Here is a 24,948-nt window from a genome sequence, read left to right on the forward strand (position 1 = left end):
CCCAGAAGTCTGCATAGCGACCAGAAGCAGCTTCCAGGAAATTCTGCAGCTAGAATTCTGTGTTTGTGAGGGGCCAGGGGTGGGAGCTCAGGTAGCTGAAGAAAGAGGAGTTAGAATGTGGAGGATAAGGCTGAGGATGATGAGAAGAGTTCCCCAAACCCTTCCTGACAATTTACAGTGGCATCCCAACCTGGTTGACCTGAAGGAGACTTTTTCCATCTTCTATCTAAAGTACAAAATTGAGTCCCAGGTTACCCATTGTCAATTTGGGACTAAAGACCTTTGTAGTAAATGGACAATGGCTTTCGAGTTCTGGGATGTTTCTGATTTTAGTTGAACACAATCTGCCCCCTATTGATCATTCTGGATGTTTTCAGCCCAAATGGGTTTATTTGATATAAAGGTTTACCATTGTCTTTGTTCCAGGGATTATTGCAAAAAAAAAAAAAAAAAATGGAGAGTTAATTCTACTAACCCTTGCATCACAGATTGTTAGGCTGAATATGTTTTAAATGTTTCAGAAGTGACCTTTCCCCATTAAAAGCTGTGCAAACTAGTGTGACTGAGCAAAAGGTAATTTAAACAGAGCCCAGAAGGTGTGTATAGACCTTCAACTCTAGGCACTTGTGATTTAACAAGGCTCTTAGTGATAGAGAGCTTCTGAGGACCTAAAGTTCAGTAAATAAAAAAAGACATGTATAATTCAGAAAACTATCCACATCATTTGAAAGCAGAGTGTATTTGGAGGGTATACTTTTGTTGGGGAGAAGAAGGAAGGCATGAAGGAAGACTTGGGGTGTTGCAAATCAAGCTCCGTGCCCTGGCCAGGCCCATCGAAAGCTAATCAAGGGCACTATCTTACTGTTTTCTATTGTGCAAATAAAATTTTATTGTATCCTTTTCCATGGTGATAAAATCAATTAAAAATTAAATATTAACTAAATAATTCACAGTAGACAAGATTATGAGTTCTGGATCTTGAAATAAGGCCATAAATGTTGCACAGGAGAAAGGTTGGGCAAACACTACTTATACAATGGTTATTTCATTTATATATGTTTCTAGAAGCCAAAAAGTAATGGCACATCTAGCAGTAGAGAAAATAATACTGTATCCAAACAAGCTTGTGAGGTCTCCTTGCTTTTCAGATAGTTTTAAAGTTGTGGTTATACTTGATCATGAGAATTTTGATGGCAGTACCTGCCAGAACTCTTTCTTTATAGTTTTTCTGAATTTTGAGAGTAATATTTAATGGGTTACATGAGGACAGCTATGAAAATTAAATCTCTTACACATTTTTTGGTCTGACAAAAATGTGGTGAAGTTGGCCATGAGCCTATGCAATTGCCACATCTTAGATAATATGACTCTTCCAATATGACACTTTCCCGTAATATGTCCTTTGATGTGACTCTAAGACAGGTCATAATGCTTTTCTGTAAAGGGCCAGGTAATAAATATTTTAAATTTGTGGGACATGTAATTTCTGTTTCAACTTCTCAACACTGCCACTCTAGCAAGAGAACTGCCATAGACAATAAGTAAACAAATGGGTATGGCTGTGTTTCAATAAAACTTTATTTACAAACCCAAATGTGGCCGTCTGGCCCTTTGCCTATCTTTACTATAAAGTAGAACAACCTGATGTGCATATTTGATGAGCAGTGGGGATGTCAGATTTGAGAATGGCTAGTAGAGATATTTAAATCATATCAGTATATATTTTTAAAACATTTTGATAGTAACCATAGTAAATTTAACATTTTTAAACCAATTAATTTATTGGCACTTGGTGTTTTTAAAATGAATTCTGTGTGTTAATCTCCCTCAAGGACCTAAATGTGTATACATTTAGTCCAAAGGGAGAAAAATCTATAACCTATTGGGAAAAAAAAGGTGTAGAAATAGATTCAACTCTAGGTCTGATGTGAATGATACTTTATTCACAGACTGAATTTTAGAAAAGGGAATAATTGATTCATTCCTGCCAGGACTCCTCCACTTTATAATTGAACAAATATTTCCCAAATAAGTCACAGTTCTTTATTCCTTTCCAGATTTTCCTGTAAATATTTACCTTAGGGTGCATAGGCTATACATAAGAAAAAAAGTGAGTTCCAGTTAGAGTTTTGAAGAGTGTTATGTAAAATATCTTTCTTTAAATGGTCCATCTAGTCAACTCTTTTATTTATAGTGAGCCAAAATTCAAGGCCAGTTGAAATAGAACAACCAAATAAATTGTGGCAGATTAGTTACATACATTATATATACTCTTAACATCATGAGCTGGTAAGAGAAGGTTGTGATTCTCCTCAAATTGCGTAATGGCGAGAGACCCAGAATCAACTGATTTCTATAAATCACTCCTAATATACTTTTATTATTTAACCATAGTCTCAAGACCCTACACAGTTTTTAGTCTTTTATTTCTTTGTTTTGTTTTTTAACTGAATTATTAAAGCTTTAGAAGTTTTGCTGCTATTTATTCTAGAAACCACCGTAAGACAGTACAAAGCAGCAAATTATTCTGATGTGAATTTCTAGTACTGTATTTCACTTTTTGCTTTAAGGACTTATTTTGTTATTTGTTTGCACACATTAGTTTTAATATTAAGATTTGTTAGTATACTATTTGGGGGCTTTGGTTTTCTTTAAGAGGTTTTACACATATTTTCATGCTGATCATCAGGACTTTACCCATCTCCAAAGGCTGAGAAGCTATTGTACCCCTCAGTGGAAAAGCTGGTTATGATTATTCTTGGTATATGTAAATTCTGTCTGCAATCCTCACCATCTCTATCTGTTTATTCATTCTGGAATGGAGATGGAGACTGATTAGCTAGTCTCTTTTGCATGTTGCCAAGTTACATGCGTAAAGTCCACTTCTACTCCCAGCATTCTGAGTTTTATGCCAAGGCAGAAAAATCTCAAGAGAAAAAGGAAAACTGTTTGTTATTAATCCCTGAAAAGAAAAGCATGTTACTCTGTGAAAAGTCATATAAATTTCTGTGTGCCTTGAAGGTTCAAATAAGAGAACTGTTTTTTTTTTTCAATGATGGGTTTCTATTATTACTGCAATTGCCATAAAATGAAATCAGAGTTAAGCTATGCTGCTGTTCTTCTGTTGCCTAGAGAGTCTGAAAATCAGTTCAGTGAGTAAGCTAGTACTATTACCTGACTTCTATTCATATGAGTTAGATTACAGGTTTATTAACTTTATTAAATTAAATTCAGGAAAGCTAATATGTGTCATTTGCATTGGAAGGAGAAGAGCTTTTTTTCTTACATGTTAGAAGTATTTCACATTCCTCATATCTGTGCACATCTAAATCAGCCTTTGCTTAAAATCTTGATCTTCTTAATTTCCTTTACAAAGAGGTTCATTAATGGTTTTTCTTAATCAATTGCAAAAATTATTCCTAAAAGACACTGCATAAAATTAATGTATTATCCAGTTGATGAGAATTCAGGGAACAGTCCAGCGCTTGTTTATGATATGTGTATGTATTATTTTTAATGAGAAATGGGTAAATTTTGTTTTTGTAAAAGCATGTACGGCAAGATGAATTTGTGGTGCCTCCTGAAAACAACAGTATTTCAGAGATTCTCTGTGAATCGATCATTGTGAAGGGAGTTCCATTATACAGATGTTCAGATCCGTATCTCAGTGAGAGGTAGATCCCTCTGGATGCTTGGTGCTATCTATCATTTTATCGTACATAAAATTCCCCTAGAGAACCGAATTAACGATGTTGATTTTAATTCTAACAGTTGGGGATGAAGTCCAGGTAGCTGGAATCTTACCTGTACCCAGGAATTTCTGATATGAAAGCTACATAGAGCAGACTAAGAAACTTTTCTAGGTTCCCTAAATGCTATTTGAAAATGTTATAAGGGAAAAACAGCATAATCTTACCAGCTCTTGATACTAAAATGGATGGCTCTTCCTTGAATTCTTTCATTTCAGACTACTACTAATTAAGTTTGAGCGATGACCATGTTTGATTTCCCGCCCACCTTGTCTCTGGTAATTAACATAGGCAAAGCCACTGAAGTATAAATGTCGACATTAGGGTAGCTGTCAAGCAGGAAACATAGAAGGAGCCCTTGATGATGGCTGTGAATATGTCCAGAAACAATATGGCAGAATAGCAGTAGGTTGAGAACACCAGGAAAGCACGTGTCCAGGCTAGCCTGTTTTGAATAAAGGCTTTGGAATCAATCTTCAGTCTGAAGACCAGTAAGAAATCACAGTCTCTCTCCTTAATTGCAGTTATGGAAAATGCAGGAAAACATTTCAACCTAAAATGCTAATGTTCTTTCAGCCATGACTGTGTCTGTGCACACTAATCACTTTCAGCAGTTGCAAATATGAGGATGGAAGTTTTCCACCCAGCACTGATAAAATCCAAATTGACAATCTGTTTAAAAATGGTTATTTGGACCAGATTCAGTGCCTATTCAAAGAAATGGGTGAGGAGGATGAGAGTTACACATAAAATAATGATTGCATGGCCTTTAAAGATATTTTATTATGTATAATGCATTCCAAAGCAGAAATGTGAAAGATGACAAAATCCATTATTCATTGTTTTTTCATATTCATACAGATAGGACTATAATGAAAATTGGTCTTCTGCCATGCATAACTGTGAGTCCTACAGTAATAAAACAAATGTTTTCTAGGACCAGGTGATTTATATGCAAAAAACATCTTTACAAAGCAAATTTTGTCTAAAAAACAAGGCTCTTATTTTTAAAGGAGCCATGCTGTATTGCCAAGACTATTGGGTTGTTTATTGATGTTTATATCAGATAGATCTCAGGAAACTTAATTTTAAATTGTACTAATCCTCAATAAGTGTTTTAATTTATATTTATTCATGTTAAATAGAGGAAAAACCCTTGTTCTCTTTCAGTGGGCCAAGAACAATCATTCAGAGCTGAACAATAGAAAACGTGGAAAGTATTGTTCTTTTCAGGTATTCAGCTGGTTAAACTTTGAAATCTGAGTATTAAGCATAGCAAATATAAACTCATTGAATTTCTGAATTAAGCAGTGAGTATTTTCATTTGATTATGTTCAGGAAACAGTTTAAAATATTAGTTGATAGGTAACTATTTTAATGGATCCATTGTTTTGAAGTAGTTATGATCTGGTAGAACACTATACTCTACACAGTGGAATCTAATAAGGAATAGCTTGGAAAGAACAGTTTTTATCTTGCAGTGGAAAACATTATCAGTGCAATTTTTATTGTATGTCTAAGGCATTTTGGTATTGTCTAACTTTAATGATTTAAGAAAACCGTAGGTACTAACTGCAAAGACATCAGAATTCCAGAAGTGGGTAAAAATGGTAAGTTGCACCTGAACATAATCACTTATTAAACTCAGAGTATGTTTAATAAGTGAGCTGAGAATTAGCTTTAAGTGTGAATCTAGAGGAAGGAATATAGTGGTAGGCTCCTAGGCCAGAGTTGTCAATGCTTAGTTATGCCATGGGCAGTTAGCATTAACTGATGGAAGACGCATGATTCTTCTGACAGCGGTATCTATCATCAGTGTGTCGTGCTGTTTGGAGAGTAGGTTAATTGAAAATAAGAGAAATCGTTGCACTTCATTTCTTGAATTATCTGACCTCATTTAGGAAACTAATATACCATTTATCCTAGTAATAAATCAATATGCATGGTTGTCCATAAATGTGAGGCACTTTCCAAGGGAGAAAATAACCTCTGGACATGTTCATTAACCGTAGACAGAATCATTTAAGCAATTAAAGTTGTTGAAGTTGACTTTTCAAACCCCAACCTGTAGTGACACCAGCAGCTACTCGGCTGCTGAATAAAAAGGGTGCATGTATGGGCTCTCACACACTCTCTCCCTGCCACATATACACAAATATGAAATTAGTAGATTAAAGAGTTCAATTATTATTTAATCACCATAGCTGTGAAGCCTAGAATTATAGAATTGACAACATAAAAATAACCTGATCCAGTCTCTTAATTGTATAGATAGCTGGACACCTGTAATGCCAGCACTTTGGGAGGCTGAGGCAGGTGGTCCCTTGAAGTCAGATGTTCGAGACCAGCCTGGTCAACCTGGTGAAACCGCATCTCTACTAAAAATACAAAAATTAGCTAGGCCTGGTGGCACACACCTGTAATCCCAGTTACTTGGGTGGCTGAGGCATGAGAATTGCTTGAATTCAGGAGGTGAAGCTTGCAGTGAACTGAGATCATGCCGTTGTACTCCAGTCTAGACAACAGAGTGAGACTCTGTCTCAAAAAAAATGATAAAATTAATATGAGTTAGATTACCAATTGCCTCTTAAGAAATAGGTGCTCCATAGTTGTTTATTGAGCATAATTGTTCAAGACATCTACATGCTTCAGGAGTCTGGTTCTGTCAAAACCCTGGTTTTAACTTTCTTGCACTTCTGTTTAAAATAGAAATTGCCTTAACCACAGACAAACCAAACAAAAAATAATCATGTAACTGAACTGAATTGGAGAATAGAAATTAGAGACAGAAGCCTCTCTGCGTTGTAGGAAAGATGGATAGGTAAGTGGGAGCCCAGGATAGGTAAATGGGGATGCAGGAGAAAGTGGCTCTGTCTCCCAGTGAATCAGGAATTACCACAGAAGCTGTGAGAGCTAAAGGGTTACAGAGGAAAAGTACCAAGCAGATCAGAGAAAGAGACACCTCTAGGGCCTCTTCCTTCCCCTTGGGTAGAAGATTAAGTCACACTTGCAAGGAACTGAGAAGTCTACCTGATCTCGTTGCTGTTGCCATTGTAAACCAGAATAAAGCCCAAGTAGCTTGGCTGAGCATCCACCAACCTTAGCACTGTCGCCCACACCGATTCTCAGAACAAGCAAGAATAGTCCCAAAGGAATGTCGTAGGAAGGAGTTTATGAAGACATCTGTAAGAATAAAAACCTAGCCCTGTTTCTTTTCGTGACTAGGATTCATATTAGAGAGTACTTATAAGTACCTACTCTAGTGTAAGAGGTAAAATTAAGTCCTTACAAACCCAGAAATAATTTTATTCTTCACGCTTAATCTCCCAATTTATATCTCAGTACAAATGTTACATAGAACAGTTACATATCAGGGACTAAATAATAGAGTGATTACTTTCTGTTCAATATAGTTAAAATCTCTCTTTTTTAAATAGTGGTAATAGATAAAAAGAAGCTACTAATTTTTTTTTTTTTTTTTTTTTTTTGGAGATGGAGTCTCACCCTGTCACCCAGGCTGGAATGCAGTGGCGCAATCTCGGCTTATGGCAATCTCTGTCTCCCGGGTTCGAGTGATTCTCCTGCCTCAGCCTCCTGAACAGCTGGGACTACAGGCATGCACCACCACACTGAGCCAATTTTTTTATTTTTAGTAGAGATGGGGTTTCACCACATTGGCCAGGCTGGTCTTGAACTCCTGACCTCATGATTCACCCACCTCAGCCCCCCAAAGTGCTAATTTTTAAAATCTGTAATGCTGCTCTGGCTTCTATACGTCTCTCCCTCTTACCTGACTCCAGCCACTCACACCTCCTCGCTATTCTGTGAACACATCAGGTTGGAAAGAGCATGATGGATAACGCCTTTGCCTTGCTTGTTTTCTCTGGCTTGAATATTTTCTCCCCATCTGTCTTTAAGACTAGCTTCCTCGTCACCTTTAAGACACCTTCTTAGGGAGGCCTGCCCTGGCCTGGCCTCTCTGTGTACTATGATAATCTATCTCCCCCAGCAACCAGGACTCCTCACCCTTCTTATCATGATGGCTTCTTTTTCTCCTATAGCACATTTTTACCTTCTACTCTAAGAGATTATTTACTTAGATTTTTTTGTCTGTTCTCCCCCACTAGAATATACAATTTCCGTAAGAGCAAAAATATTTGTTTAGATTGCTTACTTATCCTCAAAGCTTAAAACTGTCTGGAGCATAGTAAATGCTCAATCACTATTTTTAATGAATAAATGACCATATGAATATTGGCTTTTCGAGATAAAAATTTAGGTTTACTCCCCCAGATTTAACGTACATGCTATGCTTTTTCATATTCAGGATCTGTTCATATGTCAGTTTTTAGATATGCTCTTTGTTTTCATGCTCTGACTCCCCTAGAGAGAGTGATTCAAATAAATCTGGGGGAGAATAAATCTAGATGAATGGTCTATGAGGAATAGTCCTCTTCCTCCAGAGGCTTCAAATAGAACAACATTAGGGTCGGTCTTGGCATTTAAGTCCCAAAGAAATTCAGGCTTATGTTGAGAGAGATACACAGATAAAAGTATGAGTAAAAGAGAGACTATATTTCTAAGCAACAGAAATCCCATATCACAACAAACCATGTCCAGATGGTCAGGAAATAATATTAGAAAAAAACAATCTTTTCACTGAGGCCAAGATGAGGGTCCTTCATAGATGCCACACTCTGGTCAAAGACACAACCAATACCTTCCAAAGCTTCAGCCATTAGTAGTCAGAGAAGTGGTCCCGTTTAACCTGCATGTTGCCCCAAAGATTGTCCTAAAGTTCAAATCCAAGTAGTGCCCTTCTTTGCTTGAAATCCTGTAGTGATTTCTCCCATAGCGTCAAATTCTTTGGCTTGGTACAAAATACTCTTTATGATATGGTCTCTGTCCTGGCATTGATCACATTCTTGGTAATCACTGATGTCCTCCTATCTTCTGGGTCCCTGAAGAAGTACTTTGCCCCTTTTGCCATGATGACACAGCTAGAAGGCACCACCTATTAACCAGGTAATGGGCCCTCACCAGATACCAAATCTGGCAGAGCCTTGATCTTGAACTTCCCAGCTTCCACTGATCTCCTGTGTGTCTCTTGCAACACATAATGGACTTCCAGAGGATACGAGTTATACCTTATTCATACCTTATTCATCCTCAGGGCTAGGCTTATGGAGGTTCTCAGTACTGGTTCAGTGGAAAATGGCTAAATGGAAATGTGATGTTGCTATACTCTAATATGGCTGTGTTTTTTCTTTCCTCAAGGACTTCGGCATTATGTTCCTGCACCACCTTGTATCTATTTTCTTGATTACCTTTTCATATGTCAACAATATGGCCCGAGTAGGAACCCTGGTCCTTTGTCTTCATGATTCGGCGGACGCTCTTCTGGAGGTAAAAGTTTTCTTTCATCTTTAAAAATACAAAATCCAAAATTTAGGAAGTCCCCAATCTCACTACCTCTTCAATGTTATGCTAGATGGTGCTTGTGTACAATAGTAAATAACTGCATTGAAACTGCAGAGTGTTTTTTTGTAGGTTAAACTGGTGAAAATGAGATATTAAATTAGTATGTAAACTTTTATACAAAAAAATTAACATTGTTAATAGAATGATGAAAACCCTTACTATTCTACACTTAAAAAATGAGTAATTTTACAAAGGAAAAATCATTAATTGATTAGGTTTTGTGTGTTGTAACCTTTACCCTAATTTATTGGGAAATTTTGTAAAACTCAATTTAGTTACTAATAGGAGCTATACATCCCAATAAAATTAAGTAGGGGTCATCATTTTTATTGCTAATACACATTGTCCTTATATTTTTACAGTGAAAAGGGAATATGAATTGCAAATTTTATGGAGAAACTATGTTTATATATATGTATAAAGAATATCTCTGGAACTATTGGTTATACTTGAATTAACTTTCTAAATTATTATTATTTAGAATTCTTAAAGTAGTAAAATAAATAAAAAATGTTCTAGCATATTTCAAAAGGTAAAATCCCAAGGAAAATTGTGATGCGATATTTACTTTTAACTATGGCTCCTGTGAAGATCATACTCAGTAATGTTATATAATTAAAGTCTTTGCATTTTATATTAAGAAATTAATATAACTGGTCAGAATTACCTTACAAGAGTACAAAGCCCATATAGAAATAGCTCTCACAATCGATCTGAATTCTGATTTTTTTTTCTTTTGGCCCACCATTTTGCTTTAAGTCCTTTGTTTTGCTACCTTTGAAGCATTTACTGTTCTGTGAATATAGACTAGACATGTCCTCAAATAATGACCTGTTATTGCAATATAAGCAGAATTCTATGCTATGAAATTTGAACCTACTATAAAGGCAATCAAGGTTTGAGGCATGTACATAACTTTGTTAAAAACTCTGGTCCTTTAATGTTATGAAACAGAAAAATAGACCCAAAGGGCTAGGTAAGTCAAACGATAATTTGTTGCTATGATTTTTAAATGCTTCAAGCTAACCTCTATTCAACATATTTATTTAAATAGGAGTAAAAGGGGGATCCCCTGGAAATGAGTTACCATTTGGTTAAATCTTAAGTGTGTTTGGATATAGAAATTCATGCACAACCTAAGGCTTGAAATCCTGTACAATTAGCCAGCCTTGTTGCCTGTGGAAATGGCTGGCATGATGCTTTTTAGTGCCATGATTGAGAAAATTTCTAATCAAGTTCCACCTGTATCCAGAAAAAAATTCAGAAATCCCAGTCATGTGACTTAAAAACACATCACCTAGATTCTCTTTAACATTATAAAATAAATAACACTTAGAATATTCAATTAGTGAGATAGGTTACCTATCAATCCCTCAACATGTTATGTTACAGCCTAGACATTTCTGAAAAGTTTGTGTTTAAAGCTCATTTATTGAATACTGATGAAAAAATATAAAAAGAGAAATACCATGATTTACCTAGCCAGAAGAAGGTACCTTTTAACATAATTTATGGTGCTACACCTTAAATGTTCATGAGATTAAAAGCTTATGATCCTAACTTCCACCCAGTTAGTAGATATTTCCCCTTAGGAATACGTTCCTCTCATAGCTTTGTGCTTTACTTAAAGCTTTTAAATTATAGCTTCTGTGGATAATGTCAACAATCTTTTCAAATCTGACTCAGTTAAGTTTCTAAGAAGTAGAAAATAACGTTATAAATGGAGAAGACATCATCAATTTATAACCCTGTGTGTAGGTGCTGTGAATTCTATGCAAAAATGTAAAAAGAGGTGATTAGGCAAAATTATGTTTTCAATCTCACCTGTTTTTAGGATCATCTGTAAAAAAGTGGATGGTAGAGAAAGGGATATGATTTATTCCCTAGACTAATGTATAATATAAGATGTCATCACTTAAGTCACTGTCATAAATTATTAGAGTACTTTTTCACAAACGCTTTGAACATTAGTGACCCCACATGTAAAAATGACCCATTCATGTAACTTTGAAAATTCTACCTAAGTGGATTAGTTGAAATAACATGATCTTGATGCTTTCTTCATTTCTAAGTTCATGAGAAAAAGCCAGAAAAGCATATTCCCACAGTACTTCTTATGCCTGTTTAAAGAAAACCTACAATTTTAAGGAGAGAGGAAGACAAACACAGAAGAGCTCCATATATTCTGTATAAAGTTTGTGGTCTCAGTATTTGAGGTTCATAAAAAGGTTTAAAGGATTATCCAGCACTTCCGTTTGAACTGTTATGCCAGATTTCTGTTTTGGTGTCTCTGGCTTGCTCATAGCATATATGATGCAATAATTTCTTATTTTTCCCTCTGTTTTTCTGAAATCAACCATCCAATTGAATTTTTCAGGTTGCTGAATATTTTATTAAATCTGTAACAGTCAGGAATTCTACTTATAGCTAATGCTGCCTTTCACTCAACTTATGGGTAATTCATAAATACTGATGCATGATGCATGACATTTCATTCACAGGTAATTTTATGCATTTGGTAAGGTACATCTTATAGGAAAATCATGCATATTAAAAGAAATTTTATTATCAGTTTAACTACATTAATATGTCACATTCCTTTCTTTCATAGGCTGCCAAAATGGCAAATTATGCCAAGTTTCAGAAAATGTGCGATCTCCTGTTTCTTATGTTTGCCATGGTTTTTATCACCACACGACTGGGTATATTTCCTCTCTGGTGAGTATGCCAGTCTTCTTCCTGATAGAACTGCCGTTTCCAAATAAGCTTTATGAACCATTTTCCTTTTGAATTTTACCATAAGTACTTAGAAGTTTAAATAATTGGGCAGGGGAGTACCTCAAGAAACAGCTTGATTTCTTCTTCCAGCAGAGGGTTACACTCTTTACTAATGTTTTCTACGGGATAGTTAGAAAATGATGTGGCTTGCAGGGGTTCTGAGGCCACAGAAAGCCAACTGTCATAGAAGGCACCAGTCTAGAATATGACTCAAGAACCTCAGCCATGAAAGTTGGAATTAAGAAAGAAACCATGGTGTTGCAAACAAGTAGGTGAAGGAACTTTCTGTACCAGTGCTTCACAAAGGGTTGTCCCTGGACCACCAGCAGCAGCATCACCTGAGAACCTGTTGGAAATGCACATTATTGGCCCCACCCAAGACTCTCTGAGTGAGTAACTCTGGAGATGAGTCCTGGCAATGTGTTAATAAGCTTTCCTGATGATTCTGCTGCATCTTAAAGTTTGAAAACCATTGTCCTAAATAAGTCTTCTCATTAGCTATACACCATTCTAACCAAATAGTCTTTGAATTATATCCAAAGTCTCGTCCAGCTTTGTGTTACTTGGCAAATATACCTTTCATGCTTCTTCCAACTTACTGAAGAAAAATGGTGACCAAGAGGGATTCCTGTTCCATGTTGACCAAGAGGGATTCCTGATCCCCCCCTGAAGAATTTCTTTAGGTGGACTTCAGTCCCCCAAACACCAGTCTTCCTGTATGATTTTTCTACTTGTGACTATGCCTTCTGTTAGATCACCATGCCTGCTATTTCCCTACCTTGTTTGAGGTATAAAAGACCTCTGTCAAATGTCTTAAGGAATTCAGGATTTATTTTGTTGTTTGAGTCACTCCCTGCACAGATAGAGGAAGGATCAGAAAAAGAATGTGAAGTCAGGTTTTAGAAAACCTTTGCTGACTCCTGGGTCTTCATTCTAAGTACTTGCCCCCATCTGTGTGATTAGCCATCTACAACGGTAAGCTTACCAGCCTAGAATATCCATTCTTTGCCTTCTCTATATTGTTTAGGTGTGGACTTTAAAATTCCAATTAACTACCATTTTTTGTATGTATTTAGTGAAAATTTACTGGGCATTTATTGCATCACCATTACTGGGATGGTACTGGTAATGCTGATAATTCAGTTGGACATAGGGCTGCCCTTGGGGCACTTGCAGTTGAATTCCTACAGTTCCTTCTAATATTCTTGTTTATAATTTGGAGTATGGGATGGGGAAGGCCAGAGATTATAATTTTTTTCCAAACATTTACTGGACATAGGTAATGTAGATGGATTATCAATATTTAAATAGTTTTGTTGGATTTGCTGAGGAGCTCTGTTGGCTAATTTATTCATTATAGCAAATAGATTTTGCATGTGAAATAGTGACTCACCTGTGTAGGGTAAGGTAATGGAGGTAGATTAGACATTAGTTTTAAGAAACATTTCATAGACCTATTTCTTTTTCAAAGACTGTGCTTGAGGTAGAAGAAGAAACAAAATTATTTCCCCTCCCCTACATTCCTTTTTGTTTTTAACCCATTGCTGTGGATTCACCAACAATACCTTCCAGATTCCTCTTGCCTATATTTGAGTTCCTCATGAGTCAGAATATTGGTAATTGATGAGTTTAGTAACTCTTTGGCTTATTCTCTATTATGTCGGCAACCCATGCTCTTCAAAGACAGCATACACCATGATTAGCCTTTTAGAACCATGCACTGCTCCTCCAGACTTCTCTTTCAATCATAATACATCCTTCTAGAACAACCTTGTCCAACAGAAATATAATGCAGGCTTTATAGTAATTTAATATTTTCTAGTAGCCATACTAAAAGCTTTTTTTTTTTTTAAGATGAAAGGTGATATCCATTTAAATAACATATTTAACTTAGTATCTTCTAAATAGTATTTTTTTTTAAGACAGAGTCTCACTCTGTCACCCAGGTTGGAGTGCAGTGGCACAATCTCGGCCCACTGCAGTCTCTGCCTCCCAGGTTCGAGTGATTCTCTTGCCTCAGCCTCCCAAGTATCTGGGACTACAAGCACACACCACTACGCTAAGTCTAATTTTTGTACTTTTTTTTTTTTTAGTAGAGACAGGGTTTCACCATGTTGGCTAGAGTGGTCTCAAACTCCTGACCTTGTGATCCACCAACTTTGGCCTCCCAAAGTGCTGGGATTACCGGGATGAGCTGCTATGCCTGGCCCAAAATACTATTTTAACGTTATCAACACATTAATATTAAGATGTTTTGGGTATCTACATTGTTTTAATGTATATTAAATCTTTGAAATTTGATGTGTATTTCACATTACCACACATCTAGATTTAGTTTAGCTACGTTTCAAGTGCTCAGTAGCTCATGTGGCTAGCATATTGGACAGTATAGTTCCAGAAAAGAACAACTATCACAGTCTTTGACAGTGACCAGATTATACAGGTTTTTCTGGTGTCAGAGTATCTTGGTTGACATTCTTAAGTCTGTTGTTTGCTACGATCGTTCGAGTCAGGATAGCATAGCGGTTAGCTGGGACAGTTGGACTAGAGTGCATGGGTTCAAATCCTGCCTCACTGCTAAACACCTTTGTGCTGAAGTTTCCTCATCTCTTAAATAGGAATAATGATGATGCCCACTCATAGCATTATTGTAACTATTAAATGAGTTTGTGTCTCTATAGAGCTAAGAAACATGCCAGCCTCATAGTAATTGCTATGTAAGTATTGGCTTGTTAAGTGAGGATATTTATTTAATATGAAAAGAGACACCTCTTAGGAAATGAGTAAGAAAAAAAGACTCAATAGAAGTATTTGGCATGGCTCTGAATAGGTACAGTTCAGAAAAATATAAATGACAAAATTATAGAATGATTTAACTCTACCATAAATAAAGAAAATAAATTGTAGCTTCTGAAAATACAGTCATGTACTATATAGCTAGACTTCCTGGCCAGTGATGGACCACATATATAACAGCAGTCCTACAAGATTATAATGGACCTAAATAATTTCTATGACAACATCATAGCACAATGCATTCATTACTGATGTATTTATGTTGATGTTGCTGTACACAAACCTATTGCACTGCCAGTCACTCCTCATTCTTCCCTCCTCCCATCCCCTGGCCACCATTAACCTGCTTTCTGTCTCTGTGAACTTACCTATTGTGGTCATTTTATGTAAATGGTTTCATGCAATAGGTGATCTTTTATAACTGAGTTCTTTCAGTTTCCTGATGTTTTCAAGGTTTATCCATGTTGTAGCATGTATCAGTACTTAATTCCTTCTTATTGATGATTAATATTTTATTGTATGGATATACCACATTTTATCCATTCATCAGGTGACAGACTTTAGGACTGTTTCCACTGTTTGGCTGTTGTGAATAATGCTGCTATTAATGTTTGCATTACAAGCTGTTGTGTGAACACACATTTTCAGTCTTCATAGGCATATGCTTAGGAATGGAATTGCTGGATTACATGGTAACTCTCTAACTTCTTGAAGAACTACCAGATATCTTCTTTCTTTCTTTCCTTTCTTCCTTTCTTTCCTTTCTTTCTTTCCTTCTTTCCTTCCTTTCTTTTTTGACAGGGTCTTGCTCTGTTGGCCAGGCTGGGCTGCAGTGGTGCCATCATAGCTTATTGCAGGCTCGAACTCCTGGGCTCAAGTGGTTCTCCTGCCCCAGCCTCTCGTGTAACTAGGACTCCAGGTGCGTGCCGCAACACCCAGCCGATTTATTTATTTATTTGTAGAGATAGGGTCTCACTATGTTGCCTAGGCTAGTCTTGAACTCCTGGCCTCAAGAGATCCTCCAGCCTAGGCTTCCCAAAGTGCAGGTATTACAGCCACTGCACCCAGCCCATCAAACTCTTTTACAAAGTTGCAGCACCATTTTACATCTGACCAGCAATATATGAGAGTTTTGCTTTCTCCACTTCCTTGCCAATGCTTTTTATTATCTTTTATATTGTATTGATTTTAGTGGGTATTAAGTAGTATTTATGGTAGTTTTGATTTGCATTTCAAATCCTTTACCCATTTGTAATGTATTTTTTAATCATTGTAAAAATTTGTTACGTATGATTATATATCTGAATGATGAATATAGTAATATATTTGTATAAACAACTTATCTGATACATAATTTGCAAATAATTTCTCCCTTACTGAGGGTTGTCTTTTCACTTCCTTGATGATGTCCTTTGAAGCACAAAAGCTTTTAGATTTGATAAAGTTTGTCTGTTTTTTCTTTTGTCACTTGTATTTTTGATGTCATAAGAAACCATTGTCAAATCCAAGATCATGAAGATTTATTGCTATTTTTTTTTCCTAAGAGTTTTCTAGTTATAGCTCTTCCATTTAGGCCTATGCCCTGTTAAGGGGTGATTTTTGTTTATGGTGGGAGGTAGGTATCCAAGTTCATTCTTGCATGTGTGGATATTCAGTCATCCCCACACCATTTCTTGATTGACGATTGCTATTATTATGATCATCTTCAGCACACAACTCCCAGTGAAGCAAACTTGTGTTTGTCGCCATCCTCATTTACTGCCCTTTACTGGCTTTAATTCGTTTCCACCTTTTGGAATCACACTATATTTTATCTGTGGCCTGTTTGCTAGGTTGACTCATTTGTCCTGCCTGAGAATTCTTCATCCTATCTAATAAGCCAGGAGGTGAGACACGTTTGCACAGCCCTTTCCTCTTCCCTCCAAGCTGGGATGCTATCCAAGGGAGTGTTAATTACTTCTGTCCAGAGGACATCTGGGATGCAGCCCTCCCATACACAGGTCACCAAAACTGATCTTTCCACTGTTCCTTCCTGATGGTATCACTGTCCTCTGTGGCTTCCCTGTGTAGATAGTCCAGCCATTGCCTGGCCTTGCTGTTCCCAGGACATGACTTACCCCAGAAAGTGCAATTTTTATATCCACTCTGTGCTCCTGTTGGCCCTGCTGACCTGTTTCATGCCCCTATTTTGGAGGGGAGGGTAATGAAAGTGGCAACTCTTCCTCCTGCCCATCGTTACACTGCCCACAGTCTCACCACAGAATCCCTTGCCTTGCTTTTTCTTGTTCACAGTCCTTCAAGGATTGAAAGATAAGCAGAGTATGATTTGGGAAGAGACCTTTATTGTCAAATAACTCAACCACCACATGAATAATTCCAGGGGAAGGAAGCCCTCCACCTCTAAACAGTCCCTTCTAGTTCCACACAGTGGCCGTTGTTAGAGAGTTCTGCCCCAGGTGGTCGCGGTTTTTCTCCCAATACTTTCTGCCTTTTTGTCCTAGTTGTGACCTTGGAACTATACAGTGTCTAATTCTTGTTCTATACCTCAGCCCAGCAAATATTGAAAAACAAAATTCTTATGCCCGCTTTTCCTGTTGTCTTCATCAAGATAAACATTGTAAATTCCTTCAGTCACCTTTTTCTCTGGCTTTCATGCTTGTCTTTTCTGATTCTGAATTTTATTGTATCAAATCATCTGGGAACAGTATGTCAGTTCTTCAAAATGTAGTTTTCTCTACCATTTGTGTAATACCTAGCTATTTTGAATCAGTACTTATATGAGTATATTACATAATGACTGCGATATAATCTTGTTAATACCATTATGGGTTTCCTCCAGGTATGCATGATGGTAATCTTTATACAAACATCATCTTCTCAAATTTTACTAACATAGGAGACTCTGGAATTGTAACTTCATAATATGACCATCCTAGAAGCCAAGATAATATGTCTGCATATCCTGTTCTCCGTAACGACATTCTTCTTCTGTAACTACATACCTGCTTGCTAAAACCTGAGCAAACATATGAATAGGTTTATTGTATCAAGAGTCTTACTGCTTTACCAGTTTTATCAAGTAATTAAATATTTAGTGAGTCGCTCAGGATTTATCTGCTAGGAATTCTTTCCTAACACATTCTTAGATAATTCTGTTGTTCCTTTATTAAATGACACCTGTGGAATCACGTAGTTTCACTGTTGATACAATTAACAACAGACTTTCATATCCATATCTCCTTCAAATACATACTTATTTTTCCCAGACGGTGCTGTCTATAGTCAAGACCAAATTTTGGCCTGGTCTTTATTTATCATATACTTTTAAGGATTTGGTTTTATTATCAGTATTCAAAAGCTTCAATGATACATATTGGATATATATGTTGCACTCCTGTTACCAAATAAGCAATCACGGGTGCGTCACCTACTTGCTATCAATCAAAGTGTTAAAAGTTTAAATATTTTCTCTTGTATTTAAATTTCTGGAAAGTTGTGTCTAGATAGCTCTCCTCAACTCAAAAATCTATGTATTTTAATCTTTACTTTGTAGTCACACAGTCAATAATCTGATCCTTTTTGACAGTAAATCTACCCATCATTGTAAGCTGTTATCATTTTCATTGATCTGCATCTCTCTTTCATAGTCCACTTACGTGTAATCTCTAAGTCCACTTACGTGTAATCTCTAAGCCAACAATTTCCCATAAAAGCTGTGGTTTTAATTTGGCATAGAGTAGATAGTACTCAAACTCATTATAGCATCCATCACAATGCCTTACTGTGGCTAATCAATAAGTACTTGTTGAGTGAATTAGGTACTCTTTATTTCTAAATGGTCTCACAGTCATTTTCTTAGTTGACTTCCTTAAATCTTTGTGAAGTAAGATAAGTGCAGTTTCTCCCTTATTACACAGAGAAAACCGATTCATTTAGTCAGTGATTCACTGGGCTCTCTGGACTCCGGTCCTCCTAATATCAGTCTAGTTCAACAACTACTTACTATGTTCCATTTGTTCTTTCTACAACACTATACTCTCTTACTGAAGGCCATAAATTATTTGATGACATACATTTTTGGTGGTAGTTAAATAAAAAAGAATCATTTAAAATGATTGCCTCTGTCATTCTGCCCTAGCCAAGATAACATATTGCAAATATCATAATCTATCAGCAATACTTTGGAATCTGGTAAAGAAAGAAACAAGTTCACAAAGATGCTGAAAGAGAAGTGGCATGGTACAGTCTTTAGAAAGGCTGCTTGTTTTGAGTCAGATTTCTCCTCCCATACTGTCTGAAGACTGGATGTGTGACTTCTCCACACCTGTGTCCTCATCAGTAAAATAATGATAAATACTCTACCTACCTTACCAGTAATGTTAAGGATCAAATGTAATAGTGCTCATAAAATGCCTTATAAACAATAAAATACTTTATAAATATTAAGCATTTTTCAAAATGTGCTGCTACTGTTAAAGACATAAATTCCCATTATAGCCAGTGGTCAGAAATTTTTATTACATTTTATAACCTCCCACTAGTCTATATTAAGGAATCGTAACCATAGATACTTCTGAAATAAAATTCTAAAATGCTCCATCCAATTATGAGACTTAAGCTGTCTCATTTCAGTGGCTTCTGTTCTTAGTAGACAGTGAGCACGTAATGTTGAAAGTGTACCAGTTTGCCATATTCTCACAAATCCCAGGTGAATGGGCATACCACTATTCCCAGAACCTCTTCCCGTGGCCAGATCGTGGTTTTCCACATCTCCAGTCATGTTCCATGAAGCGCGAAAGCCTTGGCTACAGGAGGGTTAGCGTCAAATACATACCTTTACTGGTCAGCTACTGTTCAGACAGAAACGTCTGCCTTCTCAGAATGTTGTTTTCTGTTGATCCCTGCAAAGCAGGGGAATTATCTGTGAATTTGTTCTCTCTGAAGGTCTCTATAATTTAAAAAAAAAAAAGTTACAGAGGAGACTCAATCATCCTTTTACCATTTTCTATGACAAGATTTAAAATTCATCTAGACACATAGGAGATTAGCTTTTTATCTAATTTATTTTTCAAAATGTGTTTTACTAAAGTGGCATGGCTTATATGCTTTTCTGAATTTTTGATAAGGAACAGATTAGTCTCAGACTTCACAAATTTGAAAAATCTGACTTTTTTTTCATGCAATCCCTTGACAAATTTGCTCTGAAATTTGCCTTGGTGCTTGTCTATGTTAACTTTATTAGAAAGATTTGAGGGATGAAACCCAGTATCTTTTGGGCGTAAGGCATTTTGGTGTGTTTTTAGTAATTTTTACATCTGTCCACACTGGTTAATACTTTCATAGGGTATGGAAGAGTTAGATGGAAATATGTGTGTTGAGATGTCTCTTTCAGATGAACATAAAAATTTTAATGTAATTTCAGGATCAAAGGGCTAGACCAGAGGTCAGCAAAGCATGGCCGGTAGGACAAAGCAGCCCACTGCCTGTTTGTATCAGTGAAGTTTTATTGGAATACAGCCTTGCCCATCTATTAATATTATCTTTGGCTGCTTTCTGCTTTCAGTGGCATGGGTGTGTAGCTGTGACAGAATTATGGCCCATAAAGCCTAAAGTATTTGCTGTCTGGTCCTTTGCAGAAGAGACTTGCCAACTCTCTGGCTAGACCATTAAGAATTAGTCTCATGAATAATAATAAGGCAGTGGGTGGAGTGAAGTACTAAATGCATTCAGCCTTGGAGTAGTCTTAAAACTGCTGTCCACTTTAGCAAAAAACATGCAATTACTCTTTTTTTTTTCTTTCTTTTTGAGATGGAGTCTCGCTCTGTAGCGCAGGCTGGTGTGATGGCACGATCTCAGCTCACTGTAACCTCCACCTCCTGGGTTCAAGTGATTCTCCTACCTCAGCCTCCTGAGTAGCTGGGATTACAGGTGCCCGCCACTACACCCAGCTAATTTTCTTATATTTAGTAGAGACAGGGTTTCACCAGTTGGCCAGGCTGGACTCGAACTCTCCTGCCCTCAGGCAATCACTCTTAATATTAGGAAGGGAGAACAGAATATGTTCTCAATTTAAGTAGGCTTTTTCCTTTTGTGACTTGAGTCAACAAAAAAATGCATTGTCCTAGTAACGCTCTTTACACAGAATTAATGTCTTAAGTGTTCCTTCCTAATCCCTGCAGAGAAGTCTTTGCTGGGGGAAGAGAAAAAAATAAAAGATTGTTTTCTCAAAGTATTACAAGATGTGTTTATCTACCATCTAGGGAGAAAATTCAGTATGACTATTTCATCTGTTTTAAAAATATCTGAGTATTGTAATAAAGTCTCATGCTAGGACCAGAGATTTGGAAATTATATATTTGACCAGGGATCTCACTTGCTTGAGAGAACTGCTGCTTTATGGAAAATCCTAAAGCAGATGAAGAACCATTGTCAACTAAGTTTCTATTTGCTTAGGCTGTTCTACAGCACGGTTAGATACCAGGCTAGTGTTCTCTATCCTCGCTGCCCATCACCACCTTGGGCCTCTCCTGCCGACTTTTCCACTCCCATCCATGCTGAGCTCCTTCTCAACTGTCCTAAGCTCAGCCTCAGACTTCCATGTGCCTGCCCTTTGCCTTCTTCCCTGTGTGGACCAGAACCAGAACCATCCCAGAAACCTTCCCTGCAGAATCCCAGAGTGCAGGGGTCTATGGTGCTATCAGAGGAGGCCACCCTGGCTGTGTCCTTTCATTGGCAGGACCTCTTCCATGCCTCTGATGGCAGTGTTGCCAAGGAGACGGAACCACAGGATCACTGGCATTGTAGGATCCTTCTGGTTTTGTGGGGCTATGTCTTATCATATATTATCATTTAATTTTTGATGTATTTGTGTCGTTTCTCAGACGAGGCAAAACACAAATTCCTCATAGACAAAGAATCATTTCTTCTTTATCGATCTGTTTATCGCACTTTGCCATGAGCCTGCTGTGCATCAGGCACAGTGTGGGTGTTGGGGATGTAGATATTGATTAGGTTATATGCCCAGGAAGAGCCAGCACTAAAAAAAAAAAAAAAAAATCAGTAAATATTTGTTAAATGGAGAATGAAATTTTAGAGTTTCCCCTGCAGTTTGGCACAATCACAACTGAAACTTTGCAGCCCACGTGCATCTTTCCTTATGTTATGGAATCAGTCCAGTCGAAGAAGACAAAGACAACAGTGACTCAGTAGCCTGCGAAAGCAGGAGCATCCCAGCCACTGAATTGTTTTGATCAGATATATTGACAGAAACAGTATTGCCTTTAATAAGTTTAATAAGTACTGCCTTTATCCACAACTGGTCATAAAACAGAAATGCTCAGATTATAAAGTAGATTTTCAATGAATTGGAAATACAAGCGACAAATGTATTTAAAGAAAATCACAAAACAAGTAGGTATACTAAAACGCAAACTGATAACTAGCCATGACCAGCATCCTGGTCTGAGGCTTTGATTATTTTGTGTTGTATCTTGGTTCCTGAGTGAGACAAAAAGAGAGGGCAGCATGGGAAGGGAAGGACAGAGGAGAAATAGCAGGGGGTGGGAAATTATCTTGCCCCCTCCATGCAGTCATCCAAGGAAGAGTTGTGGCATAACGATTTTAAATTCTGTATGAGGGACCTGATGAGCAACCTTGGGGATTTCTCATCAGTCTTACTGTGTTGTCAATTAGGTGCCCAACCTCAAATTCCTAACAAACTCCATGTCTCTCAGGGCAAGTTGCAGCTACCCAATATAACTGTCTTAACTCCTTTTTTGAATGGGTAACATATAAACCCACATATAATTTTCACAAACAGTTGTATCTTAGCCTATTTTGTGTTCTGTGTAGTCTGAAGCCATGCATTAGAGTTGTTGCCAAATAAACATTTGATTTGTTTGGCGACTAATACATTGTGTTGTGATCTTTGTATTATATATTCAGCAGTTATGAAGAAATGTAGAATCCAGGACTTATGAAAATATTATTAAAATTGTTCAAAAAGGCCATTGGAGACAAGTTCAAAGAAATGATTCTGCGTACATTGCATATAAGAATGACCAGACTGAAACAATTCCAAATGTTTTTAAATTCTGAGAGATAGATGTTTTAATTACTTAATATTTTTAGATGGTCTTCATAATTGAAATATAAATATAGCAAAATGTATCTAATGAAATGGAATTGTCTATTAGCTGTAATTCTACTACCCAGCAGTGTATGCTAATTAAATAGGGAAATATTTGGGATTGTTTCCCAATATAATGTCCAGAGAGTGCCTTGAGTCACTTCTGTTCCAAATGAGTCTCCTGCCTTCTATTTCTGTCATGCTCTGCAGTCATAACTGATGTTAACCTGAAGCAGCACAAGAGTGTGAACCATCAAATAATAATACAATATTTTTCGTTGACTTTATTATACCTTGACTAATAATAAATGAACAAAACAAATAAGGAAAAACTTCTAGTTATCACTAAGTTAACCAGAGTATTTCCATTAATCAAGATTTTAGTACACCAGATTTTCCTAGTTTTTATCCCATGGAAATATAAGGGTATTTTATCTTTTGTTTGCTACCAAAGGGCAAACATCATCATACAACAATGAATACTTTAAGGTGATGATCAAGTATCATTTGACCATGCCCTTTTCAGTGAATGCAGAAGATATGTGAAGCATTGGAGGAATTTTTCTTTTGTACAAGTTCCTTAAATTACTTCCTTTTCCCAGAACACTACATCAGGTGAGGAACACAATCTGCCAAGTCAGCATGTCATAAAAAAAAGGTCAGAGCCCTTTTCTATACATTAAGCCTACAATATATCTGAGAAATAAGTCAGTGTCTTCACAAAATATGTTAGAGCTGCTTGAAGACATGGGGAAGAAACAGAGCTTGACTCTCTAAGTAATGAATTATTTACGGAACTTGACCCCCTTCTTTCCTCACCATATGATTACATTTATTGCAAATTGTGTCTCCCCTTTCCCATGAAAAAATGTAAGTAGATGTTAAATTTTCTAGTCTCAGTAGCAGTCACGTGGCATTTTCCTGAAGCGCTGTTTTAATATTGTTGTTTGGTAATCATTCCTTTCCTTGTCACGTTTCTCCACTCAAGTGTGGGTTCTAACGGGGCCAGGCCCACATCTCATCCTCCCTTGATGTGCTCAGTCCCTTGTACCTGGCACTGGTGCATCTTGCAGGTCATCTCTGTGATTTATTCAGCATCTTCATTTGGAATTCACCTTCATAAATGGCCCTCCCAAGACTGGTAGCTTATTTACTTGATTTAGTCTAACATACTATAACCCTTTTTAGTTTTTTCTCCCAAAATCAAGGAGAAATATTCTGAATGCCACAGTAATACTAATTTAACTTTTCTTTTCCCCTGAGCACACCTATTCTACCTAATTTTCCGTTCTATTACTTCTCACCGCACATGCTATCCCTAGGTTGAACTCTGTTGAACTCTGGGCTGTTGTCTGGGTTGAACTCTCTTTCAGGTATAGTACGTAGGGGACTGGCCTTTGGGTGACCCACACCAGACATAACTGACTTGGGCTTCTCTCTCTCTCTCTCTCCCTTTTTTTGAAACTTGATCTCTATTCATCCCTCAGAGGTTTGGGGAAGACGATGAAAGGGTGCTTTATTCTGAAAATAACTACATACACAAGTAGGGTAGTTATTTATTTTTATCTTCTGGCCTGCTTTTCTTTCCAAAAAGAAGTGAAATAAAGCAGTTCTCAGTCGTGTATATATGATACAAAGATACACACACACACACACACACACACACACACACATATATCAAATAGCTATATTTATGTGTATAAATTAAAACATACAGTGATACTGAGTTGTGCTAATTATTATCTACATCAACTAAGTATCACACCAGTGGCTTCCATGAGTTCATAGGGCTTCTTTTTGTAATTAAATTTGGCGAGACTATCACTTGCTTCCTGCTGCAAAACAATAAAAGGAATAAAATTGAATATGTTTAGCACATAAATAAGGGCCTTAATGTTTTGAGATTTCACACAAAACAACTTCATTGCATTTACATGAAAACCCAACAGCTTCATTGAAACTGTATTTTGCTGGCACTTTTTGTGCTTATAGCGTCTTGGTACAATAAATGGGCCA

At 36.9% G+C, this 24,948-nt stretch overlaps 1 protein-coding gene across 2 annotated transcripts in view; it reads left to right on the forward strand.

The window, feature by feature from the left end:
- Window positions 1-24,948, forward strand: part of CERS6 (ceramide synthase 6) — a 324,290-nt gene that overhangs the window by 255,506 nt on the left and 43,836 nt on the right. For both annotated transcript variants that reach the window (XM_032286322.1, XM_032286323.1), the window contains exons 7-8: window positions 9,027-9,155; window positions 11,842-11,948. In XM_032286322.1, coding sequence (XP_032142213.1) covers window positions 9,027-9,155; window positions 11,842-11,948 — 236 coding nt within the window. The remainder of the gene's footprint in view (window positions 1-9,026; window positions 9,156-11,841; window positions 11,949-24,948) is intronic.

This window comes from Sapajus apella, unplaced genomic scaffold (assembly GCF_009761245.1).
Source record: "Sapajus apella isolate SASKATOON/1434 unplaced genomic scaffold, GSC_monkey_1.0 scaffold18, whole genome shotgun sequence".
In the NCBI taxonomy this organism is placed as follows: Eukaryota; Metazoa; Chordata; class Mammalia; order Primates; family Cebidae; genus Sapajus; species Sapajus apella.